Source organism: Alosa alosa, chromosome 23, assembly GCF_017589495.1.
Source record: "Alosa alosa isolate M-15738 ecotype Scorff River chromosome 23, AALO_Geno_1.1, whole genome shotgun sequence".
In the NCBI taxonomy this organism is placed as follows: Eukaryota; Metazoa; Chordata; class Actinopteri; order Clupeiformes; family Clupeidae; genus Alosa; species Alosa alosa.
Window position 1 is genome coordinate 19,667,884 of NC_063211.1, and position 27,500 is coordinate 19,695,383.

Here is a 27,500-nt window from a genome sequence, read left to right on the forward strand (position 1 = left end):
GAGGGAGGGAGGAAGAGAGAGATATTTAGAAAAGGGGAGTGAGTGAGGAAGGAGGATAAGGACAGAGCAGAGGTGTGTGATGATATCACAGTCCAGACTAATGGATCTCTGTAATATATTGTCTCGGTGTGTGTCTGGATGTGTGATTGTGTCTGTCTCTGTCGGTGTGTGTGTGTCAGGGTTATTGTCTGTGTGTGTCACTGTGAGTGTTTGTGTGTGTGTGTGTGTGTGCGCGTGTGTGTGTGCGCGCGCGCGTGTGTGTGTGTGTGTGTACTCAAAGTATAATATGGTGGCCAATAGCCTCCTCTCTGACAGAGTCTGCTCTCCACTTTCTCTATCATACATATGCCACCCCAGAGACCCACAGCTCTCATTTCATTTCTCATCACACACGTCGATTTGGTAGATTCAGTTAGTGCTTGTCATTGTGTCTGATTACCTCATGGTGGAGATGGGATTCCCATAATTCAATCCGTCTCATGTTCCCGTGGGGTCACCAAACCAGACATGTCCATTTATGAAATAATACAGTTACTCTATCAGAGACACTCGTGGTTCTAGTGACTGTGTGTGAGTACTACACTCTAGTGGTTCTAGTGACTGTGTGAGTACTACACTAGTCTAGTGGTTCTACTGACTGTGTGTGACTACTACACTCTACTGGTTCTAGTGACTGTGTGTGGGTACTACACTCTAGTCTAGTGGTTCTAGTGACTGTGTGTGGGTACTACACTCTAGTGGTTCTAGTGACTGTGTGTGAGTACTACACTCTAGTGGTTCTAGTGACTGTATGTGGGTACTTCACACTAGTGGTTCTAGGTGTCGGGATGGAGGGGTTATTAATTCTATAATCATGCATGTTGTGCGTACCAGCACAGTTCATAGCGCCGCTTAAATACACAGCAGGTGTCTCGTCCTCGTTATTCACCTGTGAGAAAGTACTCACCTGCCTTTCACCCCGCCACGTCACCTGGCAAGCCCTAGCAATTAAAGGCTGGCCACTGGTGTGGTCAAGATGGAGGGGAGAGTCCCACTGAGCACGCTGGCCGATTTCACGACTCATTTCCTCCCACTGTGCCCACTGTAGCGTAGGGCCATTGGGTGGGCTGCGTTCGGCGCTTAATTCGTTCCCCCTCGCTCTCTCAGCTCCTCTCGCTAGCATTTGGAGGGTTCCTACGTGGGATTAATGTGCGATTTGGTGTGCTGGACCAGCTGTGAGGGGGTGACAAAGAGGTGTGGAGAAGAGAGAGAGAGAGAGAGAGAGAGGTGGAGAAGAGAGAGAAAGAGAGAGAAGGGAGAAGAGAGAGAGGGAGAAAGAGGGAAGATAAAGAAAGAGGAGAAGAGAGGCAGATTGGTGCCATGACTGTGTGGGGGAGAACAGGAGGATACAGATGGACACACACACACACACACTCTCTCTCACAACCACACAGTAGTACACACACACACATGCACACACATACAGACACGACAGGCCACTCAATGAGGCACTCTGAAAAGTTGGCTCCAGGTCTTTGGGGGACAGTAAAATTGAAAGTCTCTTGCGAATGTTAAGTAGGTTAACATCCAGAGCACAGACCAAAACTACACATAGCCACACACATACACACACACACACACACACATACACACACACACAGAGGCCAACAGCAAAAAAGACAAGTGTTACACTCTAAAGCGTAAAATCTCTGCATCACTCTTTCTCTGTCCCCCCTGCTCTCTTCTCTCCTCTCTCCACTCCTCTACTCCTCTTCTCATCTCTTCTTCTCCCCTCATCTCTGCCTGAGGCTCATACTCCTCTGCTCTCCACTCTCCAATGTCCTCCTTTTATTAGTGGCAAAAACATTAAAGAACAGCAGGTAGCATTAAACACACACTTGCACACATAAATACATCACTCATACATTCAGATATACGTATACATACATACATGCACACACACTCATGCTGACAAATGCATGTATGCACAAACACACACACACACATACACACACACACACACACACACACACACACACACACACACACACACACACACACACACACACACACACACACACACACACATTAAATATGGATGGTGTTTGAAGCAGCTGGTCAGTGGGGACTGGGTCGGCAGTGTTGTAGTGCTCCCTTTAGTGCACATCAGGAGTGCAGAGCAGAGCTGCTGCCATCGTACTCTTAACAGCCTCAGTTTACCCAGTGGATTAGTCCAGCGGGACTACACAGAGCACGTTTAAAGGGAGCTCTTAAAGTCTCATACTTAAAGTCTTAAAGGGGTGTTTCTAATACTGCCAATTCTGGAGTCTTAAAGGAATGTTTCTAATACCGACCGTACTGGAGTCTTTTAAAGGAAAGTCTCTAATACTGACCATACTGGAGTTCTAAAGGGAGCTTCCCCTCTTTCACCTGATCTCTGGAAAGTTTCCCTAGATACGACCTTTGACCTGAGACCTCCTGTCATGCCCCAGTCATATGTTTGAGTCGTTAGAGGGGTGAGGGTTTAGGGGTGAGAGGAGACATGAGTTGCCCTTAAAATGGAGGTGAACTTACACTGAACTTGGGATGTTCGTGACGAGCATGGTGAATAGTTAATATGGTTAGACATGCTACTTAAGTGTCCTGAATACATGAAAATAATCTCACATATGCCAGTTTATTGCCTGTGTGTGTGTGTGTGTGTGTGTGTGTGTGTGTGTGTGTGTGTGTGTGTGTTTGTACAAAATGTACAAAACACTGTACATTTTTAGATCAACACAATACAAATCCATGTGAATTACTGTAATGCTATTTCACCAATGAAAAGCATTAAAATCATCAGGCCTATTCACCACTCTGGGTTAAATGCCTTATCAACAAGAGGTAAATAATTGATCAGCTTTACAAGTAAATAGCAGTTCCTGCTTTTGCATCTCATGAATAAGGAATACCCTTGGTGTTAATCACGGGGGTTGTTCAGGAGACACTTCAATGCAGTCTGCAGTTGTCACACCTTGAATTATTCATAAGTGTCCATTCATTTTCTTTTTGGATAAATATTCAAATTCATTTTTAAGAGGCTGGTTGTTGGCTACATGGTATTCATGACTGAAGGTCATCTTTTTCTCTTCAGGATCTTCTCTGCACAATTAGCATTTTGCATTAACATTGATCCAAAGTCAAAGCACCTTGTTTTTATTCAGTAATTAGCTTTCTATTAAAAGCAGTAAGGCTAGTTTCTGCTAGTTTTGCCTTGGCAAACACTCGCTAGTTGCTAGCGCTGAAATCAGACTTGAATCTGGGAATCATAAGCATGTTTTAGAAATTGATTAGCATGCTATAACCAGCAGCACCACCAACCACCAATTTGCTGTTTAGTCACAAATGAGATGAGTGAGTCTTACTCTATTGACTGTAAATGTAAAAGTATTTATTGAAGGATTGAACTTGCAGTTTCCTCTGCAGAGTACTGCTCCCAACACCCTAACATACACTTCTCAATCTGCAGTGAACAATTAATATCACATCAGGAAGTTGAGCCTTGGATGCACACACAAATGGAGCATGTGTGTGTGTGTGTGTGTGTGTGTGTCAGTGTGTCATTAGGTAGCCTCGGGTAATCTATGTGTGCATGTGTACACACACACATGTTATTTATGATTTATGAATAGTAGACCGATGAGACACCTTAGGTTATCAGAGTTCTTTTTTCTTGCATTTTCGTGTCTTTGAGGTCTTTGGATGTGGAGTCATTTTGTGTCAGTCTAGACTGCACATTACGGAGATGGATTCAGTCATGCAGGAAAATCATTTTATTGCAGCAAAACATGTTAATTTTGCATGGAGATAGTTTCGCTCTGTCTCACTCACTGATACTGTATACTCCTTGACCCACCTCCACCCACATGTACACACACACACGCACACGTGCATGCACACACAACACACACACACACACACACACACACACACACACACACACACACACACACACACACACACACACATACAAACGCACACACACACACACATGCATACACTCTCTTTGATTTTTTTGCTCAGGGCCCAAAGCTTGTTTCCCAGAACAGACTGCCTCTGCATCTGTCACACTGTGAATTGTGTAGACTCACACCCACACACACGCACACACACACACACACACACACACACACACACACACACACACACACACACACACACATACACACACACACACATATGGACAAACAAACACACCTACACTTTCACTTGATGCCACTCTGAAGGCCTGTAGCCTTGATGCAACTCTGAAAGCCTGTAGCTTTAATGCTACGTCTGGTCTGGCATAATTCTTGTCTTGATGTCTTTCGGTATTCCAATTAAATTTGTCATGTAACCAAAATAGTCTGATAACAGCTGGAGTTTAGAACATTCTATGGAACCTTACATTGTTGTGGAATGTTGTTAGAATGTTAAAAACTCCTTTGCTGAAGGGTTCTAGGAATCAGGGATTCTTCCTTGTTCACTTACCATGTAAACTGGAGTATTCCAGTACTATTTCAATAAAACTCGGATTGGTGCTTTACTCCCTTGGTTAGTGAGATGTCTCTGTCCCAGAGCAGACAGCCTGTCCAGTCAGAGCAGACTCATGCACTTGAGACACTGTGAGTCACATTGTTACATGGGGCAGTAAGTGTCTGCCCAGACTTATTGATCACCGTGGAGACCTGTCCCATAAACCTTGACCTCGGGCGGTTAAACACAGTGTCTGCCACCTCCCCATTTACAACCACTCAATCACTCATGTAGATGAGCAAGACCACCGTCAATCGTGTGTGTGTGTGTGTGTGTGTGTGTGTGTGTGTGTGTGTGCGTGTGCGTGTGTGTGCGCGCGCATGCGTGTTTGTGTGTGTGTGTCTGTGCGTGCTTGTGTGTTTGTCTGAATTTCATCCATGCTTGGCTCACGATCACAGTCCAGTGGATGAAGGGTGACTAAACATTTTGATTACAGAGCGTCAAGAGGTCTGTGATGGGGAGAAAAGCTCACCCTGAAATGAACACAGACAGCTGTAGCCGAGGACACACACACACATGCAAACACTCACTTCCCTCTGTATTGATTGTTTCTACCGGCTCTTTGTACACACACATAGAGAAACATACACACAGCCACCTTAACACGCTCCCACATGCATGCACCCCCATACTGTACGCACACACGCATATGCACACGCATGCACATAATTCTCCATATTGATTGAGTCTCACAGCAACCTAATTGTACACTAACATACCCGCACACACACAATCACATACACACACACACACACACACACACTTCTATCTCTCTGATTGTGTCACTCTAATGGAAGATCCAATCCTCTGGGCTCTTCCCCTTTCACTTCTTCCTCGCCCTCACCCGTTGCCTTGGAAACGGATGACATGGATGCGAGGCTCCAATGAGATTGCGTATGGGGGGATTTGTTGTCATGGTTCTGTATGCATTGATAGATATTGAAACCCCCCCACCCCCATCCACCCATCTCTAAACCCTCAACCATCTTTAAACCCCCCAATCAATCCTCATTACTTGCTTTTATCTCCACATTGATCTACCTATAAATCCGTCTGTATAGTTCTTCTTTGGTTCTCCTTTGGTTTTGGTTCTCTCTCACTCTATGGTTCTGTTTTGAAGCACAACTAGAAGCTCTTTGGTTACAGACACATGGCTGGAGGTTGGTGGTATGCAGAGCTGAAACTGAACCAAAGCTGAAAAGAACTAAAAGGTCCTCAGCTCAGAATCATACAGTACATAGTGGCATTTGTTCCTCATTCCTGTGCACCTAGAGTTCCCCTAGCCATGTGCAGTAAGCCAGCCTAGAGTTCCCCTAGCCGTGTGTAGTAAGCTAGCCTAGAGTTCCCCTAGCCGTGTGCAGTAAGCCAGCCTAGAGTTCCCCTAGCCGTGTGCAGTAAGCCAGCCTAGAGTTCCCCTAGCCGTGTGCAGTAAGCCAGCCTGACAAGTGTACTGAGGACCCTACAGATGTAGATTTCTGGAGAAAGAGGCGAGTTCCAGCTCAACCGGAACTAAGCTAATTAGAGCTTTCTGATGAGCACTCATGCGCACACACATGCACACACACACACACACACACACACACACACACTGAACACACACACACACACACACACACACACACACAAACACAGATACACAGATACACAATAGACATCACACATCAAACGCACAAACGCACAAATCTAGATCTTAATTATTGACACACTTTCCTTTCTATCTCTGTGTGCCTGTAAAGTAGGCCAATCTCCTCCCGTCCGCCACTTGGCTCTGTCTACTGCTGATGGGAGTGCAGGCGCTGCATGCTCAGGCTCTGAAATAGAATGTGTGTGTGTGAGAAAGAGAGAGAGAGAGTGATGGAGCAATATATGTGTGTATGTGTGTGTGTGTGTGTGTGTGTGTGTGTGAGAGAGAGATGGAGTAGTGTGTGTGTTTGTGTGTGGTGTGTGTGTGTGTGTGTGTGTGTGTGTGTGTGTGTGTGTGTGTGTGTGTGTGTGTGTGTCTGTATGTCTGTGTGTGTGTGTGTGTGTGTGTGTGTGTGTGTGTGTGTGTGTGTGTGTGTGTGTGTGTGTGTGTTGTGTGTGTGTGTGTGTGTGTGTGTGTGTGTGTGTGTGTGTGTGTGTGTGTGTGTGTGTGTGTGTGTGTGTGTGTGTGTGTGTGTGTGTGTGTGTGTGTGTGTGTGTGGGAGCAGACACTGTCCCTGTCCTCATTCATAATGAAGGAGAGGCCCTGCAAACCGACTCACTGCTCTGTGTAGCGCTGCACACTGACTTCTGTAGGGCTGTCATAGGGAAAATAAAAGCTCTTAAGTGTGCTGCACGACACAGTGTGTGTGTGTGTGTGTGTGTGTGTGAGTCTTTCTGTTTTTCTATTTTCAGAGTTAAATGTGTGTATCCTACCGGTAAGAAGATCAAGGGAAACGTTTGTTCATAGTGGGAAATGACAAAGAGTGTATTATATAAATAGCAGTATTTACCTCTCTCTCTATCTCTCTTTCTCTCTCTCTCTTTCTCTTTTTTTCTTCCATTCCTCTCTTAGTCTCTCTGACCACCCACTCCACCCCTCCTCTTCCTGCCATTTGAAGAACAGGAGTGTTTCCCTACAACATAGAGACATAGAACCACATTGAAATAATGACACAAATGCAAATGGTTTCTCTCTCTCTTTCTCAGTCTCTCTTTCTCTCTCTCTCTCTCTCTCTCTCTCTCTCTCTCTCTCTCTCTCTCTCTCTTGATTACAATCAATTCAATGTTGCTTTAATACCATAACTGTAGGTGCAGTGTGGGCAGCTGTGGCCTACTAGTTAGTGCTTCGGACTTGTAACTGGAGGGTTGCCGGTTCGAACCCCGATCAGTAGGAATGGCTGAAGTGCCCGTGCCCTAACCCCTCTCTGCTCCCCGAGCTCCGCTCTAGCAGGCAGCTCACTGCGTCAGGATTAGTGTGTGCTTCACCTCACTGTGTGTTCACTGTGTGCTGAGTGTGTTTCACTAATTCAAGGATTGGGATAAATGCAGGGACCAAATTTCCCTCACGGGATCAAAAGAGTGTATATATATATATATATATATATATATATATATATATATATATATATATATATATATATACTAGTGAAAACAGAGAGAAACAGTAACAATTTGTACAATAACAAAAAAACATCTCTCTCTGTCCCTCTCTCTCAGGTGTTGTACCTGCAGCAGGCGGAGGTCACCAGGGAGACGGTGTACCCCATGCACCAGAGCAGCATCGATGGGGTAGAGGACATGTCCACCCTGGCGGAGCTGCACGAGGCTGCCATCATGCTGAACCTGTACCAGCGCTACCAGAAGGACAACATCTATGTAAGCATCACACACATACACACACGCACACGCACACACACACACTCTCTTTCCCTTCTTCTCTCTTTCATCTGAGGACAACATCTGTGTAAGCATCACACATACACACACGCGCACGCACACGCATACACACACACACACACACACACACACACACACATACTCACTTTCTCTCCCTTCCTCTCACTTTTATCTGAGGACAACATCTGTGGAAGCATTTCTTCCCTTTCTGTCTCTAAACTCTCTCTCTTTTCACACTCACACACACACACACACACACACACACACACACACACACACACACACACACACACACACACACACACACACACACACACACACACACACACACACACACACACACACACACACACACACATATACACACACTGTATTAGTAAACTTGGATCAGTTTTACCAGAAGCATATCTATCAATAGCTCGAGTATATAACCACCACATACAAAGCTTACTGTAACACCAATGAGCCCCATTTCTTTTACTATCTTTTATTTGTGCTATCAAAATGCCCAGCTAGAGATGAACAATGCAAAATAGCCTGTAGTTACACATGCTAGGGCACACGTCATGACAGTATTTACCTAGGCTTCTTTGTGCATGTTATGAAATAAAAGCTTTAAATAAAGCATAGGGTGAATCAACCACTACCAACCTTTCTGGACGGATAGAGCTGCTTGCCCTGAGCTACATCCCACCTTCCCTCCTCCTGTGCACACTCATGCATGACGTGCTCCTGTTGTGTTTTGCTGTTTTGTTGTTTTGCCTTGTTCGCCTGCTTCCAGCCCTGGCCATTGACAGGAATGATTTATGATTTCAGAGTGCCATGTGTGCGTGTGTGTGTCTGTGTGTGTGTGTGTGTGTGTGTGTGTGTGTGTGTGTGTGTGTGTGTGTGTGAGTATTTTTAGAAGGTTTGTGTCTGTTTTGTTTATGGCTAGGCCCCACTATAGAAGAGGTTAATTAGGAAGCAGCTGTATGGCCATGCTTTGTCTGCTAGTCTGAGTCACGGTGGGATCACAGTGTTGAACTATGGAAAAAAACACTGACTTTATAAACAGTCACACACACACACACACACACACACACACACACACACACACACACACACACACACACATACGCACACACACACACACATACGCACACTCGTGCACACACACACAGCTAAAGTGACATTTGAATGAGTTCATGAGTATGACCGTCAACTCATTCGAATGTCATTCAGCAGAAAAATGTGCAGTGGTCTCTTTTTTTTTCCAGAGCTGTATATGTTTGTTTACATTCTGTTGGCACCCGTCTGTATGCTACTGTAGTGCTGCTGACCAACTTAGGATGAACTGTGTGTGTGTGTGTGTGTGTGTGTCTAACTGGCCTCTGAGTAGCAGGTGTTTCCTGTGCCAGGCCGGTTGTATTGAACAGCTCAATCACAGAGAGCAGAAGGGGAGTCTGTTGGCTGATTAAAGTGATGCCAGCCTCCACTGCTACCTCATAGAACTGTGTGCGTGCGTGCGTGCGTGCGTGCGTGCGTGCGTGCGTGCGTGCGTGCGTGCGTGCGTGCGTGTGTGTGTGTGTGTATGTATGTGTGTGTGCACGTGTTAGCGCTTGTAATATATGTAAGCACTGTAGTGAGGGGCCCTAAGGGTGTGTTGCTGTCCATCTAGTGGCTTTGTGTCCCTCTATCCCCTGGAGAGGAAGTAGGGGCAAGGTCATGTGACCTACGGCAGGGCCTCAGGGCTGTGACCCTATTGGCCCATCCAAATCTCCCTGGAGCCATGCCCCCCCCCCAACCCCACTTGTCTGGGGCCTGAGGCTAAACAAACATCCTGAAGCTATTTGCTGCCCTATTAAACAGTAATTGCTCAACTTCCCTCTATTCCACAAATATTGCCTTTTTGTTGTTTATCAACTTTTATTGTAAAAACTTAGTTGTTTGCTATTAGAGACTACTGATCTCAAGAACGCTTTTTGAGATCAGTGAGTAGAGACCATGCAGATGACATAGACTGCTATTAACTCTACCTAGGTCCTATATTTGATATGACTTGCTGTATGAACTGCAAGATATCAAGCAATGCAATCCACTGATGTGATACTGAGTGTCCACCTGAAACATGTCCTGTGTTACGGACTCCTGGCTGATCTAGCACTTAGCTTAGTTAGATGCATCTTTATGATATCACCTGGCGCATCTTTATGACATCACCTGGAGAGAAAGCTGTTATTGGAATGCTGGCAGGATTAAGCAGCCATTCATTATTTGAGATGGGAGCTGAACAGTGAAGCCTGACTCACTGTGAATGGTCAAGTGGAGTCTGTCAGAAGGAAGGCCCAGGCCTGTGCTTCAGTATTGGCAGTTTCCCCACGTCCACTCCACGCCAGATTACTTAAGCTCAATGTGGAGCGAGACAAGTGGAATTGCTGTGAAGATTGGGCCTGACCTGTGTGTGTGTCTCTGTGTGTGTGTGTGTGTGTGTGTGTTACTGTGTGTGTTACTGCGTCCCTGTCCCTCCCCCTTTTTTTCTCGGTCTCAATTTACTCTTTCTCTCTCTCTCTCTCTCTTTCTCTCTCTCTATCTCTCTCTCTCTGTCTTTCTAAACTTCACACTCAGACACACACTCAAGCACAGACACACGCAGACACAGACACACACACTCAAAATGACAGATAAAGGTGTGCACTCATGCATGTCTGCTACGCTCATATACACACAGGCACACAACCCCCCCACCCCGCCACCCCCCCTCTCCTCCTGACACACTCACAGGCATCAGGTAGGTGTCCTCTGATGTGCCTCAGTAAATGGATACGCTCATTTTGTGGTCCCAGGCTGAGGGTGTGTGTGTGTGATGGATGGAGAGGACATGGGGCTGGAATAAAAATGACCGTCACCACTGGCGCCCCCATCTGGCAGCAGGAGAAAGGGCAGGGATGGTGCAGGGATGGTCTTGTGGCCTTTTACACAGTTGCACATTTGCACCTGACTGTGTGCAAATCAGCAGAGAAGCCTGAAGAAACTGATGAGGTTGTCACATTGCTCAGTTGCTTGCTATGTATATTTCATTCTGGGCAGGCTCAAACCTCTCTCTCTTTCTCTCTCTCTCTCTCTTTATTCTCTTCCTCTTTCATCTCATCCTATTCCTCTCTCTCTTTATCTCTTCAAATGGGTAAGAGTGTGTGTGTGTGTGTGTGTGTGTGTGTGTGTGTGTGTGTGCTCTGTGGCCTCTATATTGGACTGGTTGCAGAGCGCAATGTTGTCCCCCTTCCAGGAAAGACATTCCCTAATCTCGTCAACCCTGCTTTTCACTGATGGCCGTAAATCACATTACTATCTGCTTTTCACTTTTTTCAGATGACCTACAATGTATGAACTTGACACACACACACACACACACACACACACACACACACACACACACACACACACACACACACACACACACACACGCATGTTCTACGAGTCCCCACTAAACTAATTAAAATGTGCACCTACTGTATGAATGATGGATGGCAGTGAAACAAAAGCATGAAGATAAAGAAATACACTCACAATTTAATAGTCCAGATATGTGACTTATTTAACCTCTTTGACCTAACAGTGATGTAGTGTTTTTGTCATCTTCTGCTTTAGCCTGTAAGTTGGACGTTGATACCTGACCTATTTTCCTTTGGATGATTTATTATTCTTTAAAGGGGATTTACCAATAAGCTCATCAGGCCCAAAGATCTCTATGGACCCATGAACCTTATGCCATTCAAGTGTGTGTGTGTGTGTTTGTGTGTGTGTGTGTTTGTGTGTGTGTGTGTGTGTGTGTGTGTGTGTGTGTGTGTGTGTGTGTGTGTGTGTGTGTGTGTGTGTGTCCAAGCGTCCGACTTTGCGTGTGCTTTTTCATGGATTTACTGAACTGATACAGAGCCTGATGGAGTAAAACAAACGTATGTTCATACTGTAGATTAATCTCTCTCTCTCCCTTACTCTCTCTCTCTCTCATTTTTTATCTCCAGGCCTCTTCTCTCTATCCCTTTTTCATTCATCTCTTCTTTCTCGATCAGTTCATCCTCTAGTCTGTAAATCTACCCCTATGATCACCAGCAATGAAAACAGCAGCAGCAACAGTAGTAATGATTCTAATCATAATCTGCTTTCTGTGTTTGTCTTTTCCTCTTTCTTCTCTTTTTCTGTGTCCCTTCATCCCTTTCACATGCTTACTCTCTTTTCTCCTCTTCCCTCCATCTCTCTCTCCTGTTCCCTCTCTCTCCCTCCCACCCTGACTGAGCTCCTCTATCCTTCTCTTGTTCTCCTTTCTTCTTTTCTTCTTCCTTCTCTCTCTCTCTGTTCATGTCCTTATCTCTATTTGCCTCTTTTCTTTATATTTCTCTCTGTCTCTTCTGATCTCTCACTTTCCCTACCCCTCTCTCTCTCTCTCTCTCTCTCTCTCTCTCTCTCTTATCTACCTCCCCCCTCACTCTCTCCTTTCATCTCTCTCTCCATGTTCATGTCCTTATCTCTTTCCCTTTCTCTCTTTCCCTCTCTTTCCTTTTTTGCATCTTTCTCTCTATCTATCTCCTGATCTTTCACTTTCCCTACCTCTCTCCCTCTCTCTCTTTGTCCTTATCTACCTCCCTCCCTCCCTCTCTTCTTTCTATCTATCCTGATTGCTTTCTTTCCCTACCTTTCTCTTTTGTCCTTATCTATCTCTCTCTCCCCCCTCCCTCCCTCTCTTCTCCTCTCTCCAGACCAACATTGGCTCCATCTTGGCGGCGGTGAACCCCTATAAGCAGATCGCGGGGCTCTACGACCCGTCTGCCGTGGAGCTCTACAGCCAGCACCACCTGGGGGAGCTGCCACCGCACATTTTCGCCGTGGCCAACGAGTGCTATCGCTGCCTGTGGAAGAGGCACGACAGCCAGTGTGTGCTGATCAGGTGAGAGATGATACACACACACACACACACACACACACACACACACTCTCTTTCACCAATGAGTCCTACTGCTGCCTGTGGAAAAAGATATGACAGTCAGTTTGTGCTGTTCAGGTGAGAGAAGACACAGACAAACACACATATGCACAGACACACACACACACACACACATACACACAAACACGCCGTGGCCAACACGTGTTATCAGAGCAATGCAGACAGACAACCCTCTCAGAGTGGGATACAATACAGAAGTACAGTGAAGACACAGACTGGCATTGCTGAATGATAGACTGTACGTTGAGCCCCTAACCTGAGCTCTGTAGATGTGGATGGTTCCTCGAGATGTTTGGGGCACATGTTTGTGCTTTCCCATCACCCCCCAGGGTCTAGTCTACTACCCAACACAAAAGGCATCCAATAGACCCAGTCTCAGTCTCAAGAGACATACAATAGGAAAGGTATTATGCTCTGATGCTTGTGGTAATGGTTGTAGTTCTGGAATGGTTTTCATTTCAGACTATCAAGCAGAGTAGGGCTATTCCTACAGTAGCCGATGCAATAAGACGCAAAAGAGGCCCTCAACTTAGAGGTGGCTACCTTGTTTTGATAAGTCGTGAAGGTAACATGACTGTATGTTGTCTTTAAAAGCATATTGGAAGTTGGTTAAGCAGAATAACAGAAACACCTAGTCAATGCCAACACATCTGTTTTACTTTCTAGTGCGTGCCATGGAGATACACACAGTATTGTTACTACATCCATATAAACACAACAGTGTAGTAGTTTAATATACAGTAAGACTCTTTAATCCTGACTGAATTGCATCCAAAGTATGTGATTGGCAGAGTTAATGTGGCTTTGGCTGTGGGGTGGAGGCAGGCACAGTGTTTGTGTTAACCAATAGCTCCGATAGGTGCAGGCACTTTTCACCCGTAATCCAATTAGGTTGAATTGAGTGGCTGATTGTTCGTGAGATAGGTAATAATAATGTATAAGGAGATCATATTTCAGACCATCCTGATTCAATTTAGTGAGTTGAATATGGCTAATGTCAGCTTGTGTGTGTGTGTGTGTGTGTGTGTGTGTGTGTGTGTGTGTGTGTGTGTGTGTGTGTGTGTGTGTGTGTGTGTTTAGTGGAGAGAGTGGTGCAGGTAAGACAGAGAGCACAAAGCTGCTGCTACAGTTCCTATCGGTGATGAGCCAGAACTCAGCAGGAACTCCCCCATCAGAGCGAAGCACACGCGTGGAGCAGGCCATCGTACAGAGCAGGTATGCACACACACACACACACACACACACAAAAACAAATCACTGCACACTGAGGTAGTCATAGTGACAAAACAAAACAAAAACACAACACGAGTCCACTGTTGTCATAAATAATCTGTTATTTTCCCCTCCCGCTGCCTGTCTCTGCGTAGCCCCATCATGGAGGCGTTTGGGAATGCCAAGACTGTGTACAACAACAACTCCAGCCGCTTCGGGAAGTTCATCCAGCTGCACTTCTCCGAGAGTGGGAACATCCACGGAGGATGCATCGTCGACTGTATCCTCTTTACACTGTTGCGCGCAATAATGTAGTGAATGGCGCACATATACGCACACACATGTACACTCATTCACACACACACACACACACACACACACACTCACACAAACTGTGACCAACAAGTTCCACCGGTGCATGTAGAGGAGATATCATAACCTTACATTTTATATCATGAACCTTACATTTTTCAGTAGCCATAGATGTGTAGATTTGAACAAAATCTGGTTTGGTTCTTAACGAGAGCATTTACTGCCTGAAATATCCGATTTTGTTTACCACGGTCGGAGTTATAGTGCTGGCCTGATGGGTCGCCTATTTATACCGTTTCAACGGCACATGAACGGTTAGACCGAGAATTCTCGTCATGAAATTAATATTCCACTGGAGCTCCAAGCGGTTGTGTACAAGCAGCCTTACAACACTGTGTACAGCTCTTCGAGTCACGGTAAAATGTAATTTTTGGTACATAGCTAATTTGGATACACCTATGGTGTGGGTGGTTGTGTTTCTTTAGGAGTCCGCTGTCTTGGTTTGTATAGAAATGGATATTAAGTGACACATACACGCAAGACGGTGGAAATACAGGACCGACGGTAATAGGGGGAGTTCCGATAGAGTTAGCAGATCAGGCACAGAGGCGCACACACACACACACACACAGAAATACACACACAAACAGCTCTGACATTTGCTCAGCTGTTTAATATCGCATACACCCAGACCCACCCAACCACTGCACTCTGTCTTTCTCTTTCTATAGTATCTCCTAGAGATCAAACAGGCATATGCACACACATACACACACACACAAACACACACACATGCAGTACTCTCACACAAGCTGCGCTTGCACAAACCCTCACAAATACCAGCTACAAGCCAATAACTGCAGTGCAGTAGTTATACCTCAGCCAATCAGCAAAGCCATACCACAGTGAAGCTCAGCCAATCGTTACAGCACAACAACTACGGTAGCCAATCACTGTATCAGCAGAAATACCTCAACCAATCAGGCTAGTCCCCAGAGCTTTCAAATATCTGTGATAAATGTGTGATGGACAAAGTGTGTGACCTATACTGGCGTGGTACCCATTACTGTGACTGCAATGCTGCCTTCCTATGACGAAACTTTATTCCTTAATCTGTCTCCATCCAGACCTGCTTGAAAAGGTACACTGTCAATTAAGGAATGGATCCTGTCAGTAAAATCTCACCAATGTGTGAGATTATGCAACTGTAATCTCCTGAATACACTCATATTTATAATAAATCAACATCAAAATCCCCATTAGGCTTACAGTATACTGTAGAGAAGACTTATTTCTGTTTCCTCCATCTGAAGGGACAGTTCAGTTGTTTACATTTTTATTCCACTAACAACAACAATAACCCATTACATTTACATACAATGCATTATCTACCAAAAACACTTTAAAATGACGGGAGGAAACTTCACCTCAATCACCACCAATGTGTAGCAGTAGCCACTTGGGTGATACACAGCGGCCATTTTGCGCAAAAATCACACACCACACACCAGCTTGAGGTTAAGAGGAAGGAAATCATTCAGCTCATTAAGCTTTGGAGATTTACTACAAAAGGGCATCATAATTAGCTGAACCAAGCCCAACAGAAACACAGGCCATGGATGACATTTAGTCTGCAAATTCTTTTTTGTCTAACAACCTCTGAGGGACCGATGCGGCCACCCCACGTCTAGCAAGGCGCACCACTGTTTGAGGTGATGTTGAGTATGCCGAGGGAAGAAGGCGGAAGGAGAAAGCAGTTAAATACAAAAAGATAGGAATTTATTTTCCATGAACAGGTAGATCCATGAAGCACAATTTGAAAACAACTATCTTGTTTCAAATTCGTTTCTTTGTGCAACAACCTCCATGCATACTGTACACTAGCCTGCCGGTTTGGTGCGTAGAGGCTTATGAAGATGTTGTTTCCTCCTCTCTCTCTCTCTCTGGTGGTGCTGTGTGTCTGATTGCACGGTGCCAAAGCCCAGCTGAAGCAGCTCCACTTATAGAACAGGCGCCCACCAGCCACTTTATACTGTCTCAGTCAAACACTCAGAGATATTACTGAGCTGATTCTAAGACCCAGCACCACAAAACCACCATTTATGCAGGCAAACAAACACATGCTCTTACACAGACACAGACATACACACACAAACACACACACACACACACACATACACATACACAATAACATGCACACATGCACAAACATCCATGAACACGTGCATGTGCACACATGCACAGTATACACATACACATGCACATACATTAATGCTCACACAAGCACACCCATGCCCAGGAGCACATTCATATTTCATAGGTTAAAACATGCTTGGTGTGTTTTCCCTTCAGAATCGAGTGGTGAGGCAGAACCCAGGGGAGAGGAACTATCACATATTCTATGCACTTCTAGCTGGAGCTGACAAAACTCAAAAAGGTAAACACACACATACAAAGGTGCCTTAAAATTCACTCAAACACACACACACAGACACACACACGCCCATAAACACATACTTTCAAATGCATCAACACAACTGGAGACCAAAACCACATGGCCCATGTTCCTCTTCCACACGTCTATGTCATGATATCTATCATTTGCTACATTATGTTGATTTGTTTGTGTGATTTTGTGTGTCTGTATCGCTGTATGTCTGTGTCTGTCTCTCTGTGTGTGTGTGTATGTGTTTTTCTCTCTGGCAGAGACGTACTTCTTGACGGAGCCTGTGGAGTCGTTCCACTACCTGAACCAGTCGGGCTGTATGAAGGACAGGAGTCTGGACGATAAGCAGCTGTTTGACAGTGTCTTGGTGAGAGGAACAGCACCACACAGCACCAGAACCATAACAACAAAGTGGGAGAGAGAGAGAGAGAGAGAGAGAGAGAGAGAGAGAGAGAGAGAGAGAGAGAGAGAGAAAGAGATGGAAAAGAAGAGGGAGCAATAACAAAAATACCGACGTTACACAAACCTGTCAAACTGATTCTGGGTGATAAGCAGGTGTTTGACAGTGTCACAGCCGGATGCCAGCAGAGCTCTAGAGAGAATAGAATGGAATGAGATAAAGGGAGTTGGAAATGAAGAGAAATGAAATAGGGGAGTGCAGATTTCAGCTATAGTTTGCTCAGCATTCACGCATTGACCTAAAAGAGCAATGATAAATTTCTCCCTCTCTCTCACCCTCTCCCTCTCTCTCTCTTGCTCTCCCTCTCTCTTAGATAAGAAACCTTTATTGGCATGAGCTGTAGTAACATTATTGACAGGCTCAATTACATACACACATAAAGGACAAATATGCTCAACAACTGAAAAGGTAAATAAACAGAAAAGATCATTATACTAATCTCTCTCTCTCTTCTGTCCGTGTGCAGGAGGCTCTGAAGGTGCTGGAGTTCTCGGAGGAGGAGAGCAGAGACATGTTCAAACTCCTGTCTGGAGTTCTGCAGCTGGGCAACGTAGAGTTCATGACAGCAGGGGGCGCTCAGATCACCACTAAACAAGGTAGCCACCCTGTGTGTGTGTGTGTGTGTGTGTGTGTGTGTGTGTGTGTGTGTGTGTGTGTGTGTGTGTGTGTGTGTGTGTGTGTGTGTGTGTGTGTGTGTGTGTGTGTGTGTGTGTGTGTGCATGTATGTGTGTGTGTGTGCGTGTGTGTGGGCATGTATGTGCGTGCGTTCGTGTGTGTGTGTTTAACCTCTGTCCTCTCTCTCTCTGTCTCAGTGGTCAGTAACGTGAGTGACCTGCTGGGTCTGGATACCTTCCAGCTTTCTGAGGTTCTGACCCAAAGATCCATGATCCTCAGGGGAGAGGAGATTTGCTCCCCTCTCACTGTAGAACAGGTGCTTACACAAGTACCCACACACACACACATACACACACGCACACATCTCATATACTCAGACAAATGTGTGCACACACACAGTCAAACACATGCATATGCACACTCACACAAATGCACACTTATACTTACTCTAATTTATTCACTTACATTTGTAGCTTTGTGATGTGCAAACATATCACTATGACTACCACATGCCTTGGCCAAGCCTTGTATCATGTACAGTCATTTATTTATACATCATTAACTGTATGTGACATGCACATGTAAGCCTATGAAGACACACATACACGATACACATATTCAAACTGACTGCGTCCACTCTTGGTTTGCAGGCAATAGATTCACGTGACTCCGTTGCCATGGCGCTGTACTCCCAGTGTTTCTCGTGGATTATCCTGAAGATCAACCAGAAGATCAAAGGCAAAGACAACTTCAAGTCTATCGGCATCCTCGACATCTTCGGCTTCGAGAACTTTGAGGTGAGGTCACCGAGTATGTTTACATGGACATTAATATTCCGATATTAATCCGATTAGTAGAATATTCTGCAGAAGTCGCTGTCATGTAAATGGCATGTTCTGATTGCCTTAACCAGAATAAAATCATATTTGGAATAAGCAATAATCAAATTAAGAAATGTGGAGTATTACGGTCTTGGTCGCAATAATGGGGTGCATTTTAGGGATGTATTCACCTTAATATGATGTTCTATCAGAATTTTTAGTGCAGAAACTTCAGAATCAGACAGAATCAAATGTCTTTGCTAGTAATAATGTCTATAGACATAATATGCTGTGTTACATGCAGACGGGAATATGAGTGGAATATTCTATCATCAACTCATGTAACCCCCATAATCGCAATATTGTCTTATTCTGAATAAGGTCAATAGTCGGAATATTAATGTCCATGTAAACATGATCACTAATGAGGTGACCGGTGAGGTCACAGGACCCTTCTACTTCCAGATGGTGTCAGCTACAGGACCAACTCAGCCACCTACAACCCGACTATTGTAATGGTTATGGTGTGTGATACTGTTGTCTAAAACGACTGTCAAAACATGTTCAAAAGACTAGTTCTATTTCTAACAATAGGTCCTAACTGAAGACTTGAAACATAGTCAGACTTTTCACTGTATTACACAAAGTATTGTGCAATTTATTGTGTTGGTGTGTGTGTACCATAGGTGAATCGCTTTGAACAGTTCAACATCAACTACGCCAACGAGAAACTGCAGGAGTACTTCAACAAGCATATATTCTCTCTGGAGCAGCTAGAATATAACAGGTTTGTGCAGAGGGGAATTTATGTGTGTGTGTGTGTGTGTGTGTGTGTGTCTGTGTGTTTGTTTGTGTGTCTCAGCTAAGATTTTATCTTCCTGTTCTTCAGGGAAGGTATTCAGTGGGAGGCCATAGATTGGATGGACAATGCTGAATGCTTGGACCTGATTGAAAAGGTACACTCAGTTTCCACTGGTCTTGTTTGATATGAATGATTGCTGATCTAGGTTAGATTACTTTGGTCTATACTGACTGGACTGGGATTACAAAACCCTTTATGGCTTTATGTTGTAGGTTCTATAGTCAACTGCTCATATGTTTATGCGGTGGGGTTTGTGTTTGACTGGTCATGTCTGGACTCTCTTTGCAGAAACTGGGCATGCTGGCTTTGATTAATGAGGAGAGCCGCTTCCCCAAAGGCACAGACTTCACCCTGCTAGAGAAACTACACAGCAGACATGCAGTAAGAGACACATACACATACAGCAAACACACACACATGCACACACACACACACACACACACACACACACACACACACACAAACACACACACACACACACACACACACGTGTGTGCGCATGGTTTACAGATTTACTGAGACATACATCCTCATTCATCCTCCACATCTCCCATATGTCATTATAATATAATTATAATATAATGTATAAGCATTTATCTTCATTTAGCACCATGGTCCACTGACTCCTTACTGTACTCTCCACAGACCAACCCTTACTATGTGAAGCCCAGAGTCGCAGACTACCAGTTTGGCATCAAGCACTATGCAGGAGAGGTAAAGAATATGTGTGTATGTGTGTGTGTGTTTATGTGTGTTGTTTGTGTGTGTTTGTGTCAGCAGGTTGTTTTTTGCTTTGTAATATTTTAATTGTCTGTGTTGGTTTCTCTCTCTCTCTCTCTCTCTCTCTCTCTCATGCTATATCTGTCCCAGGTGTTGTATGATGCGAGAGGCATCCTCGAGAAGAACAGGGACACTTTCAGAGATGACATCCTGAACATGCTCAAAGACAGCAAGTGAGAAACACACACACACACACTTACTTATGCAAGCACACTATTGAACATACAGAGATGACACAGTATGCTGATAACAGTCCAGTTCAGACTAGTGTTGCACTGTGTATCGATACTAAAAAGGTATCACGATGCCTTCACGCAAAAAAACGATACGATTTCCGACGTTTTTAGAATCGATACTTTATTAAAAGAATAACGTTCTGTGTCTGTGTGAACTGCTGCTCTCACTGCTCCTTGCACGCATCTAGGCAAGTGGGCGTGTCAAGCAGGCAGCTCTGAGTGAGTGCGCGCGCAGCAACGTAAACATATAGTTCTTTGCCGACAGTCATTGGCCTGGTGGATAAAACAAAAGGTGATGTGAAATCTGGAACTATTTCGGATACATCGCGAATAGTCAAGGCAAGCCATCAGTTACACAGAGGCCCGTTTGTAAAATATGTTTCAAAGTCATTTAAAAGCAGTAGGCTACGCATGGAACTCGGCTAAACACCTCGCAGACATATCCCAACATTTTTAAAGAGTTCAAAGAACGACAGGTTAAATATGCTATAGAAAACACAACTACATGGTTAGTGCCAAGTTCTTCTCTTCTATTCTGTTTTAGTCTAGCCTAAGTGAAACGAGTATGGTTCTCTGGGATAAAGCGAACCTTCCTTGATCCTTCATCAATGAATTTTGACGAGACATAACGAGCTGTAATCATAGGGTGCTAACGTGATGAAAGCGCAATGTTCATGCCAGAACAACATTACCAACACTATCAAACAATCTATTTCATGTTCGGTCAGTACTACTGGTAATATTTGGCATGGCATGTAAACTGCAATTTGTTCAATAATTATTGCCCAGATGTAGGATAGGCTACCCGAAATGCGCTAATTAAAGCCCACAGCATATAATACCACCAAAGCGTGTTGAGTCCTAATAATAATAGCGGCTTATTGTTACGTGGTAGCAAATCATGTAGCAATCAAAAAATAGACGTAATGTAGGAATGCACACAGATATATTGCAACAGGTAATGGTGTAGGCCTATCTGACGAAGACCTGAGTGGTTGGAACGTCGTACTGGTACACTGGGCGCAAAGAAGACTATCCTCACATTTTCCCCTTTGCAACTGTCAAAGAAATCCCATGAACATGGGAAGGCCTAGGGTAGCCTATTCATGGGTTTCATCAGGTCCCTTTCCACAGGTGTATAAAATCAAGCACCTTGATTATCAATGCAGACTGCATGGTGCTTGATTAATACACCTGTGGAAAGGGACCTGATGAAACCCATCAATACTGTACATCAGATGGCCTAAAGATTAGGCCCCTCTGCATAGCATTTAGTGATTTGCATGCAGTAATTTCAACACTGACCTTGATCTAGCCTAGTTTGGCTATTTAAAGCTACTTTATTGCTAAAACACAACACAATGTAAATGAACTATAACAAACAATAAAGGACTTAATCACACAAAGTAGGCCTACTATTTTACTGACTATAAAAAATAATAATTATGTAGGAATTTTAGAAGTTTAGAACCCAGAATTGACCTGCACACTACAAAAGTGCACCGAATTCAACACAAATGACTCAAATGACTTGGAAGAGGTATGAGTCCTTTCTTTTCCAGATATCTTAGAATTTCGCCGTAGTATCGTTTCAGTATTGAGCATCGTGATATTTATGGCAGGTATCGTATCGAAGTCATAATTTTGGTATCGTTACAACACTAGTTCAGACACATATATAGACACAGTACCTCATACGTGTGGGCAATAAATGCTATTCATGTACCTGCCCCCAGGCTGGACTTCATCTATGACCTGTTTGAGCAAGTGGCCAGCAGGAACAGTGAGGAGACACTGAAGATGGGCACCGCACGACGCAAGCCCACCGTCAGCTCCCAGTTCAGAGTGAGCCCCTCCTACTTCCTCTTACATCTCCTCCTCCCATTAATGTCCAACTGAATAACTACAAATCATGCTTCAAATGTGTGTAGTCTAGTCCTGTCAATTAATCAATATTTCATCACATGTCCCTCTTACCAGTTTTCATTCATTATTAAACAGCCAACAGATCTGATGGCTTGTCATTTCTGATTGGTCCCCCCTCTTGTCACATATGTCCCCCAGGACTCCCTACATTCTTTGATGGCCACCCTGAGTATCTCCAACCCCTTCTTTGTCCGCTGCATCAAACCCAACATGGAGAAGGTGAGTCATGTGGTCAAACTCCAAAAAAATGTTTTTACAATTTTTTGGGGCGTTTTGCATGTTTTCTAGGACAGTGAGAGACTGACAGGAAGTGAGAGGGAGAGAGAGATGGGGTGGGATCGGGAAATGACCCGGGTCGAACTCTAATCCTGGGTCCCCGTGGGCACTTGGACCTGAATATGGTACGAACGCTATAGCCAGTTACGCTACAAGGCCCCTCAATCGAACTCAGAGTTAAGGGCTGTTCACACCAAGAATGATAACTATAAATATAACGATAACTATAAACATATATCATTCTTGTTAGTATGACTGACAACGTTAACTACACATAAACTATAACGATAACAACATGAAGAACGATATCGTTGAGGATCACTTTCAGAGTGATTTTAAGTACGATAAAAAGCTAATAGCCAATCATAACCCATCACATTTTAGCCATCACAATCATTAACACAAGGAGAGACTTTGCTTATCATTAGACAGTGTGGACGCTTTTATCGTTATGGTTATAATTATCATTATAGTTATCGTTCCTGGTGTAAATATCCCTTTAACCAGTGGTCAGTGGCGATTCTAGAGTCTGTGGGGGCCCTAAGCAAAAATTCCTAGGGGCCCTACCAACCAGGGTTCATCACCAATATGTTAGGCTGAAAAATAATCTGACATGAAAAACCTTGTTATTTTGAAAATATAAATGTAGCCTAAAGAATGAAAAAATAATAAATAACTAAAAAATAATACAGTAAATGAATACAGTAAATTACTTTAAAAAACTTTTACAAAATATAAAGTTTTATTGGGGTCCTACCCAAAATTAGTCATTCATTTATATTGATGAATAGTAAATGTGGGCACTACAACATGAGGCAATAGGCTACAATAATGGCATTGATGGACAGTTTAACACGGAGCCTGGTTTATTCTAATTACTTCTTTGGATAAAGTCTATCTTACTTTTATTCTTAAATAGGCTACTTGATTGGCCCATCTCCTGACAATGTTACAATGCTTACAGTAGAAGCGAGAAGCAAACTACACGAGTTGAAGCTGGGAGAAAAGCTGGGCCTATAAAGAGAAATGGAAAGAAAATGTTGCATTCATCTTACCCGGTTTCACAATGCAAAGCCTGTGTATCTGATATGCAACAACGCTGTCGCTGTTTGAAAAGACTATCATAACGTACTACAAAACGCAGCGGCACCTTCAAGGTGGCCTAACTGCTCCAAACAGAAGCACAAAAGCGCAATATTGAAGTGCTGGCCGAGGGCTATGCACAGCTAGCAGGATAAAGTGCGTTCTGGTGTTCTTTCTCATATTTGTTTAAGCACCTACTCACAGTTTAATTGGTGAATAGCCTAGGCTATATGTAAATCGATATTGTATAATAAAAGATTAAACAAATTGGACTGCCAGAATAATTTGGCTGTGCAAATAATTTCAGAGGCGGGCCAGCTTTGGCTGCCTGTTGCTGACCCATGTCGTAGCCTAAATTTGAAGTGTTTCAGTGATATTTTAATTCCATGTCGACTGAGCCGACAGGGAGTTTTTTTTTTAAAAGACTTCAGAACTGCGTTAGTGTTCATGACTACAGAAGGAAGGCGGATTAGAAAGTGTCTGTGTCAGTTTGAGGACAAAAACGGTGCATCAAAGGGTCAAAATATTACCAGCCAAAAAGAGAATTGTTGATAACAGAACAAGTGTCGGTGTAAAATTAAAAATCTTTGGCGGCACACGATTTAAAAAAAAAATCAACGCGTTATACTTGGTCCTTAGCCAAATCGCATCGCAATTGATGCATTATGGCTGACAGCCCTTATACAAATATAACATTAACATCTCCTTGCTTAACTGGTTGTAACTGTCGCTAGCTAGCTCAAGTTTATTGTCATATAGATGTAGCAAACCATGTTCAATCTTTCTGCCAATTAACATTAGCCTACCATAACTTAATTGAGTCAAATGCCAAACTCCGATGTTGATCCGTCATCACTTTGCACCCTCGATTGACGTTTACCACAGTAGCCTAAATATGTAGGCTATACGGATTCTTTGAACTCTTTTGTACACAGATCCTCTGTGCATATAAGTCCATAGCATACATGCACAGATGCACTATCTGTACAACAGGACAGGATCACTCAATCATTCAAGATCTATGGACGAAATTCTCGCTTGTCCCATCGGCAAAAGCGCTGACACCAGGTCTGGGGGGCCTCCAGCAGCTCGGGGCTCCAAGCAGTTGCCTGCCTTGCCTTTTGACAAGGTGCGCCTCTGCCAGTGGTCATTAGACAGCCCTTAAGTATATCCTTTACCAACCCCACACTTACTCAGGCCATATTGCTTAACTATAGCCTGACGAGCCAGACCCACATTAAAATGTATGGTCTGGGCACTCACCGTTCGCAGTGCTCAGTCCGAGGGGCGGGATAATCAGTTGTCTTTCAAATTCCCTCTGCACGCAATAGGACAGCGGCAGCGCTGAGTCCCATGTGTTTCCCACCAGCGGAGCTTGTTGGCTAGTTCAAACGTTTGCCAACTTAATAAAAGCTTAACTCGTGTCACACTGTTTGCCAGCAGCAACATCCATCTTATTATGACCGCCGCGCAGCAAAGCGGTGGTCATATAGGTTTTAGTCAGATTTTTTTTTCTTTTTCTTTTTCTTATGTCCAAATTTCCGTCATGGATTCCCGGGACACTGAAAGACCAGGGTACACAAAACTTGGTGGGCATGTAACCCCACATGGATAGCATGGAACCATCGTTTTTCGTTTTAATCTGTGGTCCCCCCTCTGGACTGGGCAGACACAGTTTTCTGTGAATATCTCGAGAACCGTAGGGTTTAGGAGGACCATTTTTTTTTGTATGTTGATCTCAAGGGGCCATGTCAACCCATTCCATAACCACTCATTTCATGTATCTGTGACCTAACATACTCAAAACTGCACGAAAGTGTTGGATCATTATGACACCCTCTGAATGCACGCCAAGTTTCGTGGAATTCCGTTCATGGGGGGCCACACAATAAATTAATTTATGTTACTATACACCAACTGGCCTGTAGGTGGCCGGAGACAGTTTTATGTGAATATCTCGAGAACCGTAGGGCCTAGGAGGTCCACCTTTTTTTTGTATGTTGGTCTTAAGGGGGCATGTCAACCCATCCCATTACCACTTATTCCATGTATAACGCCACCTAGTTAAAAATTAAAAAGCAAAATATTAGGTGTTTTCATCACAATATCTCTGGCTGACATGGTCAAAACTGCACGAAATTGAAAGTGTAGGATCATTATGACACCTTCCAAGTTTTGTGAACTTTCGTTCATAGGGGGCCTTACAATAAAATAATTTATGTGTACATTTAGTGACCATACACCAACAAGGATTCCCGGGACACTGAAAGACCGGGGTACACGAAACTTGGTGGGCATGTAACCCCACATGGATAGCATGAAACCGTAATTTTTCGTTTTGATCTGTAGCCCCCCCGCTGGACTGGACCCCCCGAAAGGAGGGTAGGGCAGACACAGTTTTCTGTGAATATCTTGAGAACCGTAGGGCCTAGGATGACCAATTTTTGCCTCCAGGGGTCATGTTAACCCATTCCATGTGCACACATGTGCATAAACAGATACACACGCACACACATACATTCACAGTAATCATACGTATGACACAACACAGTAGACATATGTACGCATGCATGCATATGCACAAACACACATACGCATACAAACACACAAGCACGCACACACACAGACACACACACACACACACACATACACACACACAATTCAAGAATTTCTCAGAATTATGAACAGGCAAGATGGGGGTGGGGTTGTATAAAATGAATTTTACATGTGAAATCTATGAACTAACCATGTTTTGGTACTTGTTGTCTAGCAGATAGAGTGTGGATAATGCAATTTAGTGAGACAGTTAGAATCATATAGGCCTTTCAGCGTGATTTATTTTTGTGGAAAAAATGTGCTGGACTGGGCAGCGGTCATATTTTGTACCGCTCTGCGGTACATCTAGTTTGTTTTTAAGTAGCAAGGAATTCAAGCCAAACCGTTGCAACTCTGCCATCAATCATTATGTTAAGCCCACCTAACGACTCTATACACGATTTCATTGGCCTGATTAAGTTTCGATTTCTGGAGCTCTCAAGCCAACGGAGAGTTGCTAGACTAGCCCTGGCTGCCGCTAGGGGCGCGTCTAGATTTCTAGGCTAGCTTAACTATGTTATACGGACCAATTCACAACAGCCAGGACATCAAATGTGTGAGATAGAAATGTTTACCCGTGCTACTCTGATCTAATTAAGACCTACTGAAAGTTAAAGGAGTTTAGTCTGTCAGTGGGCCAACCTTATCTCTTCTTTTCTGGCGTGCTAGTTTTATTTGTCCTCTACCTGAACCCCACATGCGGGTGGGATGGGTGCATTGCTCACTATCCCAGCATGCCTCACTTCCACCACCCCAGTGCTGACTAACATCTAATCAGAGACGCATGTTGACAGAGCGTGGATAAGGATCCTCTCACTCTCAACCGAGCGACACAAAAAATAAACACTCAGGGCCTAAAATAAATATCTTCATTGTTTAATACTCACCCAAGAGGATTATGGGTAAAATCTATCTGGTGGGAGCAGCCAACCAATCCTTACATTACATTACATTACATTACATTTGGCTGACGCTTTTTAACCAAAGCGACTAACAACATGGTAAACA

At 44.0% G+C, this 27,500-nt stretch overlaps 1 protein-coding gene across 1 annotated transcript in view; it reads left to right on the forward strand.

The window, feature by feature from the left end:
- myo10l1 (myosin X, like 1) overlaps window positions 1–27,500 on the forward strand; it is a 96,817-nt gene that overhangs the window by 43,950 nt on the left and 25,367 nt on the right. Inside the window, 17 exon segments of the mRNA XM_048234289.1 lie at window positions 7,714–7,872; window positions 12,624–12,811; window positions 13,949–14,083; window positions 14,236–14,360; window positions 15,520–15,533; window positions 16,745–16,829; window positions 17,099–17,205; window positions 17,765–17,894; window positions 18,111–18,229; window positions 18,564–18,710; window positions 19,421–19,521; window positions 19,624–19,690; window positions 19,885–19,977; window positions 20,242–20,310; window positions 20,467–20,549; window positions 22,349–22,457; window positions 22,677–22,757. Coding sequence (XP_048090246.1) covers window positions 7,714–7,872; window positions 12,624–12,811; window positions 13,949–14,083; window positions 14,236–14,360; window positions 15,520–15,533; window positions 16,745–16,829; window positions 17,099–17,205; window positions 17,765–17,894; window positions 18,111–18,229; window positions 18,564–18,710; window positions 19,421–19,521; window positions 19,624–19,690; window positions 19,885–19,977; window positions 20,242–20,310; window positions 20,467–20,549; window positions 22,349–22,457; window positions 22,677–22,757 — 1,812 coding nt within the window.